General features: G+C 35.4%; 1 protein-coding gene across 1 annotated transcript in view; it reads right to left on the bottom strand.

The window, feature by feature from the left end:
* Window positions 1-10,413: 10,413 nt before the first annotated feature.
* LOC128547706 (ribitol-5-phosphate xylosyltransferase 1-like) overlaps window positions 10,414-21,374 on the bottom strand; it is a 115,428-nt gene continuing 104,467 nt past the window's right edge. Inside the window, exon 4 of the mRNA XM_053520803.1 lies at window positions 10,414-17,880. Within this exon, the coding sequence (XP_053376778.1) occupies window positions 17,437-17,880 (444 nt within the window). The 3' untranslated portion in view covers window positions 10,414-17,436. The remainder of the gene's footprint in view (window positions 17,881-21,374) is intronic.

Here is a 21,374-nt window from a genome sequence, read left to right as displayed (position 1 = left end):
AGTCCCCATTTTACAAGCAGAAGTGCCATTAGAGGAAAAAAAATGAGGGTTTATTACCTCACCTGAGCAAGAAGTGCTCAAGGTGAGCTTTTGTGATCACCCTGTGTCCGTCGTTGTCGTCCGTCGTCAACAATTTGACTTAACACTGAGGGGTTACACTTTTGGTCCAATCTTAATGAAACTTGATCAGAATGTTACCCTCAATAGCATCTTGGACGAGTTCGATATTGGGTCATCTGGTCTCAAAAACTAGGTCACCAGGTCAGATCAAAGGAAAAGTTGTTAACAGTCTAGAGATCACAATTTTGTCCAATCTTAATGTAACTTGGTCTGAATATTACCCTCTATAAAATATTGGACCAGTTCGACATTGGGTCATCTGGGTTCAAAAACTAGGTCACCAGGTCAAAGCAAAGGAAAACCTAGTTAACACTCTAGAGACCATATTTATGACCTTTTATTAATGGAACTTTTTTTTTCAAAATGTGTTTTTGGTGATATTTAGGTCGAGTTCAAATCTGGGTCAGATGGGTCAAAAACTTGGTCACCAAGTCAAATCAAAGGAAAAGCAAGTTAACACTGTAGAGGCCACATCTATGACCATATCGTAATGTAACTTAATATTAGTCTTGATAATCTATAGGTGACTTAAATCTGAGTCAAGTGAGATCAAAAACTAGGTCACCAGATAAAATTCAAGGAAAAGCCTGTTAACTCTCTATCGGCCATAAATATGGCAATATCTCTAATGCCTACCCACGACTACCTGCTGTGATTTGATAATCATTTCTCATACATTTATACTTAGCTTTCGATATAAATGTCGGAATTTGCCGATCATACTGAAACAAAGACGAGGTACAACTCACGCCATTTTTAAAACAACGGAAGTGGACTGAGCAAGGCCTAGCAATGAAAACGACCAAATCCGCAATGACAGATTCCCGGCGTTTTCGTTATCCTTTTCTATTTATACGTCCATTCGTAGGATATTTGCGATTTTTTTTAAATCAGAGGATCATTTTGTGGCAGACGGACAGACAGACGGGGGTCAACCTATAGTCCTCTCCTGTCTCATCTCATCGATATATTGAAATCGTAAGGTAACATTTCTTCATGTGATTTCCATAGGGAATCGACGGTTAATTTTTTGCAAGACATAGTAGGGACCCTGTGTATACATTCAGTTTCTAATTCGTATTTTATGATAGTATATGTGTGTAAAACCAACACTGAACACTTGCATGTAAACGACGCTGATTATTCAATTAATTATTTAATTAAGTAGGATAGCGAGTCACAGACACTCCACCCCACCCCAATGGATTAGTACAAACATCGCACGGAGGGTGTGGGGGGGGGGGGGGGGGGGGGGGGGGGGTTGGGGGTTCGACATTAAATTACATTATAAACATGACGACTGATCAAAAGAAACAATTTTGTATGCATATTTTTAGCTCACCTGAGCACGAAGTGCTCAAAGGTGAGCTTTAGTGATCGCCCTGTGTCCGTCGTCCGTCGTCGTCCGTCCGTCGTCAACAATTTGACTGTTAACACGCTAGAGGTCACATTTTTGGCCCAATCTTAATGAAACTGGGTCAGAATGTTGCCCTCAATGAAATCTTGGACGAGTTTGATATTCGGTCATCTGGGGTCAAAAACTAGGTCACCAGGTCAAATCAAAGGAAAAGCTTGTTAACACTCTAGAGGTCACAATTTTAGCCCAATCATAATGAAACTTGGTCAGAATGTTACCTTTAATAAAATCTTGGATGAGTTTGATATTGGGTTATCTGGGGTCAACTAGGTCACCAGGTCAAATCAAAGGAAAAGCTTTTTAACACCCTAGAGGTCACAATTTTGGCCCAATCTTAATGAAACTTGATCATAGTGTTATCCTCAATAAAGTCTTAGACAAGTTCGATATTGGGTCATCTGGGGTCAAAAACTAGGTCACCAGGTCAGATCAAAGGAAAAGCTTGTTAACACTGTAGAGGCCACATTTATGACTGTATCTTCATGAAACCTGGTCAGAATGTTAATATTGATGATCTTAAGGCCCATTTTGAATCTGAGTCATGTAGGATCAAAAACTAGGTCACCCGGTCAAATCAATGGAAAAGCTAGTTTACACTGTAGATTCCACATTTATGACCATATCTTAATGAAACTTGGTCAAAATGTTAATCTTGATGATCTATAGGTCAAGTTCAAATCTGGGTTAGGTGGAGTCAAACACTAGCTCACCAGGTCAAATCAAAGAAAAAGCTTGTTAACACTCTAGAGGCCATATTTATGACTATATCTTCATGAAACTTAGTCAGAATGTTAAATTTGATGATCTTAATGATAAGTTCGAATCTGGGTCATGTCAGGTCAAAAACTAGGTCACCAGGTCAAATCAAAGGAAAACCTAGTTAACACTCTAGAGGCCACATTTATGACCATATCTTAATAATGAAACTTGGTTCCAATGTTAATCTTGATGATCTTTAGGTCAAGTTTAAATCTGGGTCAGGTAGGGTCAAAACTAGGTCACTAGGTCATATCAAAGGAAAAGCTTGTTAATACTCTAGAGGCCACATTTATGACTGTATCTTCATGAAACTTAGTCTGATTGTTAAATTTGATGATCTTCAGGTTAAGTTCGAATCTAGGTCATGTCGGGTCAAAAACTAGGTCACGGGGTCAAATCAAAGGAATAGCTAGTTAACACTTTATAGGCCACATTTATGACCATATCTTAATGAAACTTGGTCAAAATGTTAATCTTGATGATCTTTAGGTCAATAGGTCAGATGAGCGATACAGGGCCTTCATGGCCCTCTTGTTTATTTCATTTACGCCTTTTAAGGACATAAATTGCCTATTGTACTCGCAAGATTGAATACAGTATCACTCGCAAATGCGCATTCAGATCAAATATCAAAATTGGCAAGTCGGCATACAGTAAATGTTTTTTCACCGACAAGATAAAAATTAATTTCATTCAAAAACGCAACAGAAACAAAACATTTTATTTACATATATTTATGGAGTAAGCATACTTATTACAGAAAACATCATGGATAATTGGATTACAAATCAATATAGCGTGATATTCATCAGTTTCGTGACTTGGTCGAGTGAATTTTCATGCAATGAGTGTGATCAGTCAACATTTTTTAAACATTACCTGTCAGTTTCATCTATCATATCACTATATACACATATTTATGTTAGACTTATCGTTTAACGTAAATACACATACAGTGTAAAGCCAAATAATGAATTTGAAGACGATTCCCCATATACTTATGATGTATAACGCTTTTCAACTGATCTATAACAATTCCGATTTTTATTAACGACTTGCTAGTTGTCTGCATCTTTATGGACATTAAGCGAGAATGAAAATATTATTACTCAAGTATCTTTGATTTTCTTTTTTTTTCATTTTCACATACAGTTCTTTCACAGGCGGAGTTACTCAGGAGGATATGACGTTGATGATTTTATATATAATCTTCTTTTTTTGATTGGTTACTTGTCACTTTTACTTTACTTTCAAATTTTGTTCAATTCTAAGTTAGTTTCGTTTCAGTTTTCTGTGACAGGGTGATGTTCATGATGTAATTTTTGATGTTAAATATAATGTTTAAAATGAATATTCAATATGCAATTAGATTTACAAAAGCTCAAGGTATAAAAGTTCTTGCAGACTGTAAGGATTATTAAAGCATTAGCTTCAGATTGATAGTAATGGATACGTCTTTGAATGATATTTCCATGCAGATGTTACAAATTGTTGCATATAATCAGTGTCTACAGTACTGGACCAACTATAAAGAATAGTTATGCCTGATTAAGGTTCAAAGAAAGTAACACCTACTTATCAAGTAATTTGAGTCTGGGAGTTGTAGGTAGCAGAAACAAGGATGAGAATAATTAATTAAGATTGATATAGGAATCTGCATATCTTTCGGATAAGAATTGTAAAAGAATGTGTCCATAGATTAGAATCTTAGGGACTGAGACATGAATGAGAGAAGGGAGTTGAAGTTAGCTAGAAAAGAAAAGATGTAAAATTAGAAAGAAGTAGAGTTTTAAGGTTGAAGGAAGAATGAATAGAAATGTTTTAAGTAATAATGATTATCTAATGATGGCCATTGATATTTAAATAAATGATAGAGAATAAAGGAGTATGATAAGCGAGTTTAATATGTATTACTATTTCCATCAAAGTCGTAAGATAAGCTGATGACACATGGTGGAGTTACTCCAAAGTGACAGTTTAGAAATATGGATGGATTTAAGATTTGAAATATGGTTGGATTTAAAATTAGGATTATGGAGGGATTTAAAATTGGAAGTATGGTTGGATTTGAAATATCAAAGGACAAAAGTGAAATATAAGATGGGAATTAGATATATGAAATTTTCTGTGAGTACAAATGAAAGTAGCAATATGCCGAGAGCAAAAAATGGCTGTCAATGCTCCACAATACCAAGATGGTGAAAATATTAACTTTTCATGGAAAAATTTGAAAAGGTGGCACAAAAAAATCAGTGGACTGAAGATGAAAAAGTATGCAATTCTGTTTGGCAATGCCTAAAAGTGCAGAACAGTGGTATTTAAATCTAACAGAAGATGTAGAAAGGAACTTGATGGCCTTAAAAAGTCTTTTAAAAATCGTATTGACAATGTCAGTAATCGTGCAAACTTATATGCTAAATTCATGAACCTGAGTCAAGAAAACAACACTGTTCAGCAGTATATCGAGAATGTGACCTCCTGTGGAAGACTTTAAAAATAAAACTGAAGATGAAATAATGGACAGAATTATCTACGGGATGAAGGCAGACATTAAGAAACATGTTATCACAAAGGAGCCTAAAACTATGGACGAATTAAGTGACATTTGCTGAAGTGGCAGAAGACGTACAAGAGGAAATTTTTCAGTGACTGCTCTACTATGTTAGATAGTGGCGCCTCAATTTCATGTATTACTTTATCAATGTACAAACATTCTGGCCTTAGTAAAGAGTTCCAAATTTTGGATTCGGAAATTAAACATGCTGAAACTGTTGATGGTACATCAATGCCCATTATCGGTAGAGTTTATGTCCCTGACAATTTTCAGGCTTACGTTAGTGCAGACCTTCTTTGTTTTCAAAAGGCTTAATCACTGTGTGATTCTAGGTAGAGACTTCCTAAAAGATCAAAAGGCCTGGGTTGATTTTGGCAATGACATTAAAATAAAATCAGTATTCCTCCTCATTCAGGTTGTATTGCTTAGGTCAAGGTCAAAACTTCAAATATAGAGGGATTAGCATTGGTAGAGCCCATAAGAACATTGCCAAATAATAATCAGGCGATAGGAGCAAGGGCCATAACTGCGGTCAAAAGGGGTAACACTTGTGTACAAGTGTTAAACCCAACAAATGACTTGGTGCATTTAAAGCAGTATGAAGCAATTGCCCGAATTGATAGGATTGACAAATTTGCTGTCAATGAAGATTTTGATACAATAAAATTTCGAAAGAAACTGAAGGGGACCTAGAAAATAATGATGCTACTGATGAGCAGCAATATGTTGACATAGCAAAATTCATTGGTATAGATTTGTCAGAGCTTGTTTAAGTGAAGAGCAAAATTCAAATTGCTCAGATTGACAGGTCAAAATAGGGATATATTTGCCACTTGAACTGCTATATTAGGGCATACTGATATTTACCATCATAGAATTGAGACAGCTGATGCTGCACCAGTACAAAGGCCTCAATATAGGATGACTCCTGAGCAAAAATTAGAAACTGAAAGGCAAACTGAGGACCTTGAAAAAATAATATCATTAGTAAGTCGACCACTATGTGGCAAAGCCCTGTTGTGCTTGTGAAAAAGAAATCGGGGGACTATAGTTTCGCAATTGATTATCGTGGTGTAAACAGACACACGTCCTATAAACTTTCCAATCACTCATTTTCAAGATGTGGTTGATTCCCTAGGTCAGTCTATTTCTGCAATGTAATCTGTTCTAGATATGGCTCAATGGTACTTTCAAATACCATTAGACCCTTAAACAAAGCACAAAGCTGGATTCAAACCACACCAAGGGGTATGGAAATTTATTAGATTATCTTTTGGCCTAATGAATAGTGCTTCCGCATTAAGTATGGTTCTTAGAGGTTATTACTTACAAATGTGCCTTAGTCTATATCGATGACTGTCTGACTTTTAGTAAAGATTTTGAAGAGTATTTACAACATCTGACTAAAGTGTTTGATAGGTTCAGAAAGGCGAATTTGAAGCTTAAGCCTAGTAAGCGTACTTTTGCTACTAAAGAAGTAAAATTCTTAGGTCACTGCTTCACACGTGAAGGCATTGGGGTTGATCCTGACAAAATTTCTGCAGTTACTACTTACCCATCACCTAAGGATCAGACATCTGTACATGCTTTCTTAGGTTTAGCTCAATGTTATTGTCGCTTTGTAAAAGGATTTACGAATATTGCTAGGCCTTTGAACAACCTTTTAAAGAAGGATACTCCGTTTTGTTGGAATGAGAGCTGTCAGGCAGCTTTTGATAAATTAAAGCAATTGCTGACTACAGCACCTATCCTTGCATTTCCAGACTTTAAAAAGGAATTCATGTTGTACACGGATGCGTCTGCACAGGCAATAGGGTTTGTACTAGGACAGAAGGATAACCAGGGCAGAGAAAAGGTTATCTCTTATGCTGGAAGAAGCTTGCGACCTGCTGAAAGGAAATGGGGTATAAGTGATCTAGAAGGATTGGCTTTAGTGGAAGGAATAAGATATTTCCATACTTATTTAGCAAACAGGCATTTTACGGTGTATACTGATCATATTTCTTTACAGACAATAAATGACAATAAGTCAACAGAAAGACTAGGTAGATGGGCTATCTTTTTAGAGGGTTACCAGTACATAGTGTACAAGGCAGGAAAACAACACTCTAATGCAGACGCATTATCTCGGAGGGCCTATCCAATGGCCACTGTGAATAGTGAGTTTGCAGCTGACGACTTAACCATTGATCCTCAGTTATGCACAATAAACAGTGAAACGTTTAAAAGAAATAATGTAATGTCAGAGTCAGAGTCCTGGGAATACACATTAGTTAACACGTCTAGAAGAGGCCGGCCAAGATCCGTTATCAGCAATGGTGCGTGCCATAAATGCTTACGAAAAAGTAGTTCCTGTTCAATCAGTGACATGACCCTTGTAAAGTTACGCGAATTGCAGAAGAAGGATTCACATTACATGGCAATGTTTGAATACAAGAAAAATGGGAGGGTACCAGATGATAGCTAATAGACTAGTGGCTGAGGCGCAGTACTATGAGCTAAATAATGGTGTTCTCTATCACTTGTACCAACCCAGAACGAAAGGACACAGATGGTCAGATGTGAAGAAACAATTGTCTGTACCTCATGTATTGCGGGATAGTGTATTGAAGTTGTATCATGATGCACTTACAGGCGGACACTATGGAATAGAGAATAGAAAAGACATATGAGGCCATTCGACAAAATTTTTTTTGGCCATCCATGTACAAAGATAAAATCTACTGCCAATCATGTGAGCCATGTCAACAATAAAAGAGATGCACTCATTTCCACAAGGCACTATTACATCCATTACCAGTAGGCGAGGTGTTCTCAAGGATTCATATGGACATTTTAGGGCCCTTACCAAAACAGAGGAAGGATTCAAATACATTCTCCTCATTGTGGATTCCTTTTCTAAATGGCTAGAAGCATTACCTTTGTACACCATGGAAGCTAGAGAGGTGGCATGGAAGTTGTATGATGAGCTTATTTGCAGATACGGTTGTCCAAACTCTATACAAACCGATAGAGGAAGAAATTTTATGTCAAATCTGATACAGGAACTTTGTAGCATTTTTGAAATCAGTAAAATAAATACAAGCTACAAACTCAACAGCCGAAAGAATGAACAGTGTCATTTTACAAAAGCTGCGCATTTTCTGTAACAAAAAGCAAACAAATTTGGCTCAACTGTTGCCATGTATTATGATGAGTTATCGGGTGTTTCCTTCAATTGATGTAACCGGTTACTCTCCATTCTACATCATGTTTGGAAGAGAATGTCGACTTCCTCTAGACACTGCGTTAGTACGAGCATCAACTGCTGGTACCAGTCACGAACATCACTTGCGCCGCATAATTGAAAATCAGAGAGTTTGCAGAGAAATAGTTAGGGAGAATATCCATAAGGCCCAGGAGAAATACAAACGCCAGTATAATAAATCTTCAAAAGCTCCAGAGTTTCAAGTTTTTGACGATGTGCGGTTGTACAACCCAAAGACAGAAACAGAAATGTCTCCCAAGTTAATGAAACGTTGTCGTGGACCATTTTATATTTCAGAGAAAATGGGACCTTCCAACTTCAAACTTAGAGACCTCAGTACTGACAAAGCTTTAAAATATGTTGTCCATTCAAATCGGTTAAAACCTTATTTCAATCCCGAACTACCTCCAACAAATGTACCAGAACAACTTTTAGGGCAGCCCAATGTGGAAATTCCCTTTGAAGTTAAGCAGGAAATTGAGCAAAATGAGCAAAATGGACAGGAGTTAGCAGAACAAAGAGAACAAGTGATTGCAGAATGAGAGTAGGGATTTAGAACTGGTAAGAACTTTAAAGGCTGCATATTATAAAGGAGCCCTTGTTTACAAGGCTAAGTACAGAAACAATGACAGAAGAAACTGTAAAAGTGTCAGGGGCTGAGGCATGAATGAGAGAAGGGAGTTGAAGTTAGTCAGAAAAAAAAGATGTAGAATCAGAAAGAAGTAATTTTGAGGTAGAAGGAAGAATGAAAAGAAATGTTTTGGGTAAAAATGATTAACTAATGATGGACACATATATTTAAATAAATGATAGAAAATAAAGGAATAGAACAAGCGAGTTTAATATGTATCATTATTCCCCCCCCCCCTCCAAAGAAAAAAGAAAGAGAACAGTCGTAAGAGCTGGTGACCCAATTGTGAGCCGGTGACATTTCCATACCATTCCAACGAGACTACGACAACCGGAACAGATGAACGCTTTATTGTGTTGATATATAAATCGATACTTACAGCCAAATATTAGCCTTATTCTTACTTTCTGTTTTTGTTTTATTTCTGTTATAAAAGTTTAGAGAATAATTAATTTACTCTCAAATTTTACAGAGAGTGAAATGACTCAATCTTGACAGAAAAATCAAAGTACTTCCAATGAAAATCTAACAAGTTTCAAACGTAAATGGACTAAAGTTACAAGTTATGAACAATATTTCCTGTATCAGAAATGTATCTTTATTATTTCGTTATGAAATTTTGTAATTACTCCTTTTATTACGAAAATATTTAAAAAGTTGACTATTACTTCAAGTTCAACACTTGCATACGACTGATACTGTGTATTTTAAGAATTAAACTCCGATTTTGCTGGGCCAAGGGGGATAATACCACATGTAAGCAAAGCCCATGTGCTTATCAATAATTATGTGTGGTTTAGTGATTTTAGCCAAAATTCTTTTTGAATTAGAAGCAACTTTTTTATTTTTTAAGCTCTGCTTTTACTAGGTAAAGGGGGTTATATACTATATGTGAGCAAAGGTCATATGCTAATTAATAATTATGTTGGGTTTGGCGATTCTAACTAAAATACTTTTTGAGTCATAAGCATTTTCAACAGACGGACAGACGCATACACAAATGGACAAACAGCTGAAAGGACGATGCCAACACAATATCCCTTTGCCTTCGGCTGGTAATAATGAAATAGAAATGGTCAAAGAAGAGCAATCAGATGGATACGTGACAACTATTCCACATTATGACAGTTGTGTCAGATACAAAAAAAATCTCTTAGTTTAAGATCTTTAGAGAACATACAAATGATGCAAAATTAATAATGTTTTACAAAATTGTCCATTCACTTGTAATTATTCCTGTCCAATCTTATTTGTAAAAACCTAGGAGACTGACTAGTTACACACACACCCTGGCCTATGGACAAATCCACACTATTTCCCATTATTATAAATTTTCCTTTTTTCTAAGTACCCTCATCTAACCGAACAACCATCTTAAATTGTTCTCCTGTCCATGCTAGGCAAGCAGTATGCCAACATGCATACACTTAGTTGTAGCAAAGTGTGTTTTTAACCTGATTTACTACTTTTGTCTGATTTTCTAGCATTTTTAACTGTTTTCTTCTCACTTTGTCACTTTGACTTCTCACTGTAAATAGGTTTGTAAAAATCTTGCTCTTGCACTGACTGCATGATTTATTCTAAGAACAGAGGAAGGACCAAGTTAATTATCGGACATAATCAAGGGAAGAAACTGACTAATGATCCCCATTGGCTTACACAAAATAAAAATCGCAAACACTGTGTATGTTCAACTTTTATTTTCATCTTGTATACTGATATGGCAATTTACCCATGAAAAATATGAAACCTATTTATGCTAGAAAGATTATTCCATAATCAATTTCATTAAAAATCAACAACAATACAATCATAATGTGAAATGAACTACATACGATGTGAAAGACTGTCTTGTACTAAAAACTAAACTATAAATAACTATATAATACATAAACAAAACTTGAACAACACAAACTGTAATACAACAACATTATTGTAAAAGTAGCAAAGAAATGAAAATGAGCCGTGCCATGAGAAAACCAACATTGTGGGTTTGCGACCAGCATGGATCCAGACCTGCCTGCGCATCAAATTATGAACATAAAAACAGGAAATTTCTAATTCTAAACCATAAATGAAGCATTATTCTGCGATAACAGCAACCAGTGCAATCTGCATTCCATAGCTGATATATTCTGTTTCAGATGCTACATTTGGACAATTCTTTATCACCCTTCCAGATTTTAATGGCAGATGATGACCCTGTCACCTCCTCCATCATTTTGTAACTATCTGTATAAAATTAAAACTGACCATAGTATTCTGCAGGTAAGATTTTACTTAAAAACAGATGCACAGTTTCTAAATTCTACTATTATTTAAGACTGGAAGTTATTTTACATTCACTATGTTTGTATGATTCAGTTTCATTCCTGCTGTTTCATTTCACACTTAAGAATAATGATACACTTAAATATAGCCAATCTATGGGTTTTTTAATAAAATTTTTACATTGTTGTATATTTACCATGTAATGCATGTGTTTAATTTAAATTATAAAAGGGGTAACCTGCTGTGAGGTCTATCAAAGGTGCATTTCACTACAAGCCATGTATCCTACCTATTTGGTGCATTTCCTAAACCCCTATACAGTGGATTCATAACTACATATACAATCTGATACTATTTTCTACAGCCAGCACTATTACTGACTTTAAAACCAAGTAAAGAACTAAACTGTAAAGAACATAAGCTCCTCTCCCCATCCTCTATCACCTATGGTGGTCAGGAAGGTACTTGTGTGTGTTATTTTCAGTCTCAGGTATGCTGTAACATTGACCTTAGACTTGATGACCCAATTACAATGACCATAGACAAACGTGCAGTACAATTTAGTGGTCATAGGCAAAAGCAATCTCCTATTATTGATCAGAAACCACAAGGTTCCTGTGACCTCAAGACCCCAAAACAATACAGGTAATCTACAAACAGACAGATAGACAGACTGACATCAGCCAAACAATATACCTACTCTTCCTCCAAGCTAAGTGTAACTAAATATATATATATATGAATCAAACTAAATATACATGTTCTAGTAAAATTAGCTAACAAATTTTCAGTCTAAAACTCAGCTGAGACTGAAAATGTTTTGTGAACATAGAGCCAGATCAATAACTGTGAATACAGTACAACTAGTCTGTTAATACTAACATGTTACAACAACTAACATTAAGTGAAATCAAACCAGTCACTACCAATAACAGAGTGGAAGACCATTCAATTAAGAATGAATGAATATATCTGATTATCTAACAGTTTATAGCAAATGACATGAAGACAAAATAATAAAGTAAAACAATTTCCTGCACTCGTGGCAAATACCGAGCAATAGCATTAAACTATTATGCCAAAGTGTCCTGAAGTTGGTAAATTTCACACAGATGCTATTTTCAGCATCATTATGAAGATTGTCATAACTATGACTATTATGATTTGATTTTATGATTGTTGAAGCCTTCGTAAAAAGACAGAACCAGTTTTACAATCCAAGGTGGAGAAATAAAAACTTCTCCATACCTTAAACAATATGATAAAACACAATATCTACTTTGTATAATATAACAAGTATCACATGACATCTAGGTTAATATGCAATTTACTGGACAGCGAGACAGAAAAGGATATTACGAATTACGAATCATTAAAAATTTTTGGCTTCACTTTCAAGTCTATAAACATGTGTATGAACCTCAATGCCATACAATATGTGTTTAATGCCTAATGAGTCACAAAACAGTAATTTACACAAATTCTTCAAGAGGGGGCAAGTCTTTCTAAATTTTGACATTTTTGGAATCTGATGTTAATTTATCAAGAAGTTTTAAATTCATCTCAACCCGTAAAACATGCATATTATAATTCATATTCCATAAAAGTCACAACCTTGAACACAAAGTATAAAAATCTAAGTCTGTAAAAGATACTTGTAGAACAAAAATTAACAAAACAGAAATATAATATGAGCCACGCCATGAGAAAACCAACATAGTGCGTTTGCGACCAGCCTGGATCCAGACTAGCCTGCACATCCACAGATGCGCAGGCTGGTCTGGATCCATGTTGGTCGCAAATGCACTATGTTTGTTTTCTCATGGTGCAGCTCATATAAATAATAATCACAAAATAGTAACATTAATTATGACATTTTCATGTGTTGGTCCTACATATCCAGTGCTGGTGTCCTATGAGGTATGTAGTTGTGAAATAGTGTGGTTCAAACCCCACAAAGTCCTAGCTGAGCTGCGGACACCTTATCAAGCAACAGATAACTACTCTGAATACTTAGTTACAACTATTTGGCACTTGGCTCTCAGCATATTCCTGTCAGATGAATATACATCTTATACAACAACCTCTCAAGAACAGACATTCATTAATTTAAAACTAAAAGTGAATTCAATCAGTCTTGTACTATTTCACTGACAAAACATGTATAAAAAATTGCCTCTCGAGTCAGAAAGTCTCAATTAAATAAAATGCAAATTGAAACATTTCTCCTAAAAACAACTTTCAATGTTTTCAATGAATTCATTTGTTTTACATATACACATATATCTGTATATCTGGAGCAAGAACATATGAAGGATATTTGTTTGTTTCACTGTAAGATTGTAATATCTTTCACAATTGATCACCAGATGTAATATTTTCATGAGTGGCAAAGCCATAAGTGAATATGTAAGATATGGTGTTCATGCATGGAAGATATTTTGATCTTACATTTAAAACGAACAAATTTTCTTTTTATTTCATGTCTTAACAAAATTTACCCATTTTTATAATTTCTTACCAGTGAGAAAAATATATTTGATATTCTTCACTGAAAATATCAAATATATTTCACTCTAGTATTTTGATAATTCACTGAAAAACACGTAATCAACTAGAGCTGCTTTTGAGAAAAGCACACGTCTCCCACAACTGCCTAATCATCTGAATAGTAGTACATGAGTCAACCAAGCACCAAGACCTCAACTGCCTTATCAGACTTTCAGTGCTTTGATTATCAAACGCAAGTTTTAAAGGCCATAATTCCCAAGTGCCTGGGCCAATTTGGCTAGTTATCGAACTTGGCCGAGGACTTATTGGCAAACATATTTTGTTCAAGTTTGGTGAAGACTGGATGAGAAATATTCGACTTAAAGAGTGTGGACAAGCTTTGTGACAGACAGACACACACAGACAGACAGACAGGAGTAAATCAATACGTCTCCCACACCACTGTGTGGTGGGAGACATAATCACGTTTATTACAGTTACCCAATATCTTTAAATGTAGTATTATTATGATGAAGAAATTTTCATAATTTGTCGTACATTTCAAACAAGAGGACCATGATGGTCCTGAATCGCTCACCTCTTCCCACATGACCCAGTTTTGAGTATGACATCGTTTTTTCTATTATTTGAAATAGTGACCTAGTTTTTGAGCTCATGTGACCAGTTTTGAACTTGACCTAGATATTATCAAGACAAAAATTCTGACCAATTTTCATGAAGATCCATTGAAAAATATGGTCTCTAGAGAGGTCACAAGGTTTTTCTATTATTTGACCTATTGACCTAGTTTTCGAAGGTACGTGACCCTGTTTGGAACTTTACCTAGATATCATCAAGGTGAAAATTCAGATCAATTTTCATGAAGATCCATTGAAAAATATGGCCTCTAGAGAGGTCAAAAGATTTTAATAACTTTAGACCTAGGTTTTTCTATTATTTGACCTACTGACCTAGTTTTTGATGGCACGTGACCCACTTTCGAACTTGACCTAGATATTATCAAGATGAACATTCAGAGCAACATTTATGGAGATCCATTCACAAGTATGGCCTCTAGAGAGGTCACAAGGTTTTCCTATTTTTAGACCTACTGACCTAGATTTTGACCGCACATGACCCTGTTTCGAACTTGACCTAGAATCATCAAAATGAACATTCAGACCAACTTTCATACAGATCCCATGAAAAATATGGCCTTTAGAGAGGTCACAAGGTTTTTCTATTATTTGACTACTGACCTAGTTTTTGATGGCACGTGACAGTCTTTCAAACATGACCTAGATATCATCAAGATGAACATTCAGACCAACTTTCATACAGATCCCATGAAATTATGGTCTCTAGAGAGGTCACAAGGTTTTTCTATTATTTGACCTACTGACCTAGTTTTTGACGGCACGTGACCCAGTATCGAACTTTATCTAGATATCATCAAGGTGAACATTCTGACCTATTTTCATGAAGATCTCATGAAATATATGGCCTCTAGAGAGGTCACAAGGTTTTTCTATTATTTGACCTACTGACCTAGTTTTTGATGGCACGTGACCGTCTTTCGAACTTGACCTAGATATCATCAAGATGAACATTCAGACCAACTTTCATACAAATCCCATGAAAATTATGGTCTCTAGAGAGGTCACAAGGTTTTTCTATTATTTGACCTACTGACCTAGTTTTTGACAGCACGTGACCCACTTTCAAACTTGACCTAGATATCATCAAGGTGAACATTCTGACCAATTTTCATGAAGATCTCATGAAATATATGGCCTCTAGAGAGGTCACAAGGTTTTTCTATTTTTAGACCTACTGACCTAGTTTTTGACCGCACGTGACCCAGTTTCGAACTTGACCTAGATATCATCAAGATGAACATTCAGACCAACTTTCATACAGATCCCATGAAAAATATGACCTTTAGAGAGGTCACAAGGTTTTTCTATTTTTAGACCCACTGACCTAGTTTTTGATGGCCCGTGACCCAGTTTCGAACTTGACCTAGATATCATCAAGATGAACATTCTGAGTAATTTTCATGAATATCTTGTGAAATATATGGCCTCTAGAGAGGTCACAAGGTTTTTCTATTTTTAGACCTACTGACCTAGTTTTTGATGGCTTGTGATCCAGTTACGAACTTGACCTAGATATCATCAAGATAAACATTCTGACCTACTTTCATAAAGATCCCATGAAAAATGTGACCTCTAGAGTGGTCACAAGCAAAAGTTTACGGACGCACGGACGGACGCACGGACGACGGACACCGCGCGATCACAAAAGCTCACCTTGTCACTTTGTGACAGGTTCCATCAAGATCAATGATAAAACAAAAGAAAAACTGATAAATTTTTTTTATAAGCTTACAGCGTATCAAAGCAAATGCATAAAGTTCTTAAACTGGTGTTATCTTATAGCTTAGGTAATCACGATTAACAGTATATAAATCTAAGTAACACATGTTACAATGTTTAAAGACAAGACTGTTTCTAATCATGAAAGTTTGAAATGCATGCAAGTCTATGTGTAATACATGGCATATACCTGTATAAGGAATGGCAGTTATGTATAGCTATCACAGAATGCTATTCTGTAACACTTTGATTCAGGGTCATGACCTTTTAATTGTATTATTAAGGAGCTGAAAGGTTTGTAACTTCTTATTTCTTATTTTACACTGGTTTACTGAATTATAATGGTAGGCAATATTAGAAACATTCATAAGACTTTCAATACTATTTAGCCTTTAGCCTGCTGGCGGCAAGTTAATATTATTCTGCCTTTGCGACCAGTGCAGACCAAGATCAGCCTGCACGTCTACTATGTAAGTCTATGTAAAACTTGTGACCCCCGGGGTGGGGCCTCTTTTCACCCAAGAGGCACAATTTGAACAATCTTGATAAAGGACCATAAGATGATGTCATATGCCAAATATCAAGGCTCTATGCCTTTCGGTTTTGAACAAGAAGATTTTAAAGTTTTTCCTTTCGGTTGCCATGGCAACCAGAGTTCTGCATGGAATTAAATTCTTCGAACAATTTTGAAAGGGGACCACCAAACGACCATTTAAGTTTGGTGTAATTCTGCCCAGTGGTTTTCAAGAAGATTTTTTTTAGAAAATGTTGACGCACGCACGACTGACAACGGACACTGAGCGGTCACAAAAGCTCACCATGAGCTTCTGGCTAAGGTGAGCTAAAAAGATACCTATGTTATGAAAAATACGTATTTATCACATATACCATCAAGCACATAGAACATATTTATCACATGGAAGTGAAAGATAGCCTTTACATAATCTTGGCATTACACTAATGTGAAAACACTTTAATGCTGTTTAAAGTATAGGAGACGTTAGCCAAATTCACTTTGTCTACAATAGGCAACTGTGCCATTCATGAAAATACCGCATCTGCAGTTCACCACTTGAAGGATATCCAATTCTTATAACAAACCCTCTGCATTTCTGCTTTTCCAAGGGAACAAATGTGTTAACTGTACATATGCCTAGAACCGTTAGAGAAATACTGAATTTACAAGCAAGCATGACAATCATTGTAATGATAATAACAGCACCTTGACGAGACATGTAAAATAAGAATAGCTATAACTTACAATCAAATCATCCATCTCTAAATCAAATCAAATTACAAGTCGCATGAATGAGTTTTATTTAGAAAACTTACAACCTTACTAACCGAACTTGAAACCCAGTGTTTTTTCGTTTTATTTTATAGAATTTATGAATTAAAATAAAAATATTAATAAATAAAGTAAACTATAAAATAATCACATACAGACTGACTCGGTTCTGAGTAAAGATGAGAGATTTTCAATATACAAACTCTTGTACAAACTTGAATCACATTTAACTGAGATTTTATTACAAAAATAAAACTAAATAAATCTAACTTCTATTAACATTATCTGTTTAGGCCAAAGAAATGTCTGTTCATAGCTCCAATCAGTTTTTGCCGCATTTTAGATTTAAAACTTTCATACCATAGCAATATATTTCTCCTCCTTTTCACTACTTCACTATGTCGCAACTTTTTCTCATTTTCTAAAATTTTAGTCAATTCTGACCAGTCTTTGATATAAATAATTGGTGCATCCATTTCTTTGAGCAGACGCAAAGGAAATGTATTTGAGTTTTTAGATTTCCCACAATTGCCAGGGGTCATGATGTCCTCCACAACTGGAATGGAACCATACGTTATAGCCTCGTATATTCTGTAGCACTCCGTGTTTACACCAACCGGGTTTAGTGTGAGATCACTCTGAGATAATGCTTGTATGAATTGCTCCCTTGTCTCGTCTGTCTCCAGGGGCAACCACCTGAAATAAATGTCATCTTTACAAGTTTTGATAATAACAAAATTAGTATGTTACATTCATGCCGAATGGACTTCTTCCACGTTTGTCCTGAAGATAATTCTGTCAAAATTAAAAGGTGAAATCAACACTGAGTTACCTCTCTTAGATAATATCTAACACAACTTAGCTTTCCCAAAGTCTTTAACTTAAGGCAGCAGGGTACACTTTGATTCGAAAATTTTGGGCACGGACAGTCTTACATGTCACGAGTCGCAATATTGCACTTCCCTTATGAGCAGAATCAGTGTGGCCATTTTATAAATTGCGTGCATGTTTTGTGCTTTTAATTAATGGCAAGATCAGGATTCTCATACAAGAATAAAGAAAGTTATCAAAACGAAAGTTTTAACCATCCATGAAAAATACATGCCAAAATAAATCAATTTTGCTTTTTTTTTAAAACAGCCTCTTTTATCCCGCTGCAAGAACAACCCCCAAAATTTTTATTCCCTTTTCCCCAATTTAATAGTCCTTACTGAACTTCAATATAAACGGTTTGGGGGGCCCCATCCAGCTCTTTTTTCAAAAAATTTGCAAAAAATTTTCCTGAGTATCAATCAAAAAGACAGAACCTTTCCATGATTTAAATTTTTTCCCCGAAAAGGTGCCTCATTGATTCATAAAAACAAACCCCCCATTAAATTTTTAAACTGACATCCGAATTTTACATGTTATAAATTTTCTAAAGAATTAACAATCTTTACCCTTCCCTTTTAATTTACAGACCCCCAAAATTTCATGAATTTAATTATAACAAATATTAAAGGGGGCCAAAAATTCAAAGGGTTAAACCCTCTACCTAAATGGGACATAATACAGAAAATAAAAGTCAAATTTTTGGAAGGGGGTCAGGGTGAACACGTTTTGTGGAGATTTGAAACCCTTTCATCCTTTACAGTGCAAAAACCCCTTTTATAAAGCGAAGAAAGCCTGATTTAAAAAAACCTTTTTTGATGTTATCTCATGATATAAAAAACTTATATAAAGTATTTTCTGGGGAAAAATTACCAATTGCAAATCTTTCAGCAAATTTTTTTTTTTAAGTTAAGGGGGCTTTTATTTTTTAATTCTTTAAAAATGTAGTCAGAGCCCCCCAAAAAAAAACCCTGCCCCGAAAGGGTAATGTATTATGCTAAAAATTTGTGTAAGATTTAAAAGCACCCGGTAAAGGTTTTTCCCTAAAAAAACCCGTTTACATCCAAAACTTTCACCAAATTTCTGGGAAAAAGGAACATATTTTGTGACAAAATGAAAGCCCAAGTATGGTACTTTTTTAAAAAGGTAAAATTTTTCCCCATGGTTTTGCAAGGGGGAATTATAATGAAAAACCCCTTTCTTTCCCGGGGTTATTTTAAAAAGGACCCCAATTTTACCCCCACCGGGCCTCCTTAAAATTTTTTGTAAACTTTGGGCCGTTTAATTTTCAAATAGCCCGAGCTAAATTTTTAGAAATGGGTTTTCGGTATCTTTTTTCAAATATAACGCAGTGTGTTAATGCTTCAAGTTCCCTAACACCACAATTTTATTTTTCCCAACATGCAACGTAATTTGTTGACAATTTAACGTCTAAGTTATGGTATAAAACTTAGGGGGGGGTTTTGGGTTTTTCAATAATTTTGCCATTATCATTTTCCCAAGGCCAAAATTTTGAAAAATTTATTTTGGGGTTCAATGGTGTGAAAAAAAGGGAAGGAAAAATTAAAAATCAAACCCCAGTTCCACAGTATGGTAAGGACTTGAAAGTTTTATAATATGAAAAAAAAAACAAGCGGGTTTTCCCCTAAAAAAAGAAAAAGGGAAAAGGGCATACTTCTTGAAAATCAAAGTGAGAAAACTTGGTCTAAGACAATTAAAAAAAAGGGAATGTGTCCAAAGGATTCAAATGCTCACCCCCTCCATATCCCCCCCTATTATGTAATGACAGACAAAAAATGTGGGGTTTTTGTGATTAAAAGAAACTTTTTCCCAATAGAATGTTTTAATTTTTATTTTTTTTAAACTGTGACCTTGACCTTTGGGTTTTTAGACAAGGACCCTTGCTTGTGACATATCATCTAGGGTTTTTATAATTTTGCAAAGATATTTTAAAATTTCCCAAAATAAATTCCAAGTTCAGGACGAATGCAACAAACCCTCTGAAAAAACATCATCTTTTTATGTTGGTCATATATAAAACTTGTCCCAATTTCATTCTAAATCCTACATGTACCATAAAGTTTTTTGGGGGACCTGATTTTTTTTCTTTATGCAAGCATGCACACACACAGATATATAAATTTGAAGGAAAACAGGTAACATAAAATTTATGCTTTTGGCCACTTTTAAAGGGCCAAAAAAAACCTTTCATCCAAAACAGTAGACACAAAATAACTCAACCCTGCCCGTTTTTAGCCAGTGGGTTTGGCTTTGGTCTACGGATTTGGGGGGGTCGTGAGTTTCGACCCTCGGGGGGGGCGTATGTTCCCCCGTGACTATTTGATAAACGACATTGTGTCTAAATCATTGCCCTCCCCCTCTGATTCAGGGGGGGAAAAGTTGGCATTTTACTTGTGGGGGGAAGGGTTTTGGGTACGGGTACAGAATCCAGGAACGGGGGTTTTAAGGTTAACTGCCCCCCCTTTCATAAATGAAAATACTTAAAAAAACAGTTTTAAAAATCCAAAAAAAACAAAAAAAAAAATTTTTAACTGAATCGGGCTTCAAGCATTGTAAAAAATAAAAACCCCCGCATACACTTACTGTCTTCTATTTTTGATCAAACATTTTTCTCTGAAAAATCTCCCTCAAAAATTTTTCATTAAAGTTTCTCGTAAAATGAATTTTTTTTTAAAGGGCCCCAAAAAAAATTTGCGGGAAATTTTGTCTACGGATATGACGGAATTTTGGAGCTGTTACATTTTGGAAAAGTCTCTGTCCCGGGAAAAATTAAACAAATATATGACATAAAACCCCTTGGCCCGGAAAAAAACAAGATAGGGATGTATAGATTTTGTGCCCGGGAAAATAAACGGGGGTATGACTGTACGGACTTGTATCTGGAAAAAACAAGTATGACTGTACGATTTTGTGTCTGGAAAAAAACCCAAGATAGACTGTATAAAACCTGTTTCGGGAAAAATAAAAAGATATAAACTGTTTTGGACTTGTACGGGAAAAATAAACAAAATTTTTTTATGACTGTAAGACTTGTGTCCGGAAATAAAACAGGTAGGGACCGACGGGACTTGGGGCCGGGAAAAAAACCCCAAGTTACAACTGTATAGACTTGTGTCGGGAAAATAAACAAGATTTTAAATGTATAACTTTTGTTGGAAATAAAAAGATATGACTGTATAGCCCTGTTTTGGGAAATAAACAAGTTTTTTGGTTTTGAAAAAGACTTGTTTTTGGGAAAAAAACCCAAGATATGACTGTATGGGTTTGGGATTTGGAAATAAACCAAGATATGGACTGTACAGGTTAGTCTGGAAAAAAAACAAAATAT

Source organism: Mercenaria mercenaria, chromosome 13 (genome assembly GCF_021730395.1).
Source record: "Mercenaria mercenaria strain notata chromosome 13, MADL_Memer_1, whole genome shotgun sequence".
NCBI classification, from domain to species: domain Eukaryota; kingdom Metazoa; phylum Mollusca; class Bivalvia; order Venerida; family Veneridae; genus Mercenaria; species Mercenaria mercenaria.
Note: the sequence above shows the minus strand (reverse complement) of the source record. Positions and strands in the feature narration are given on the sequence as shown.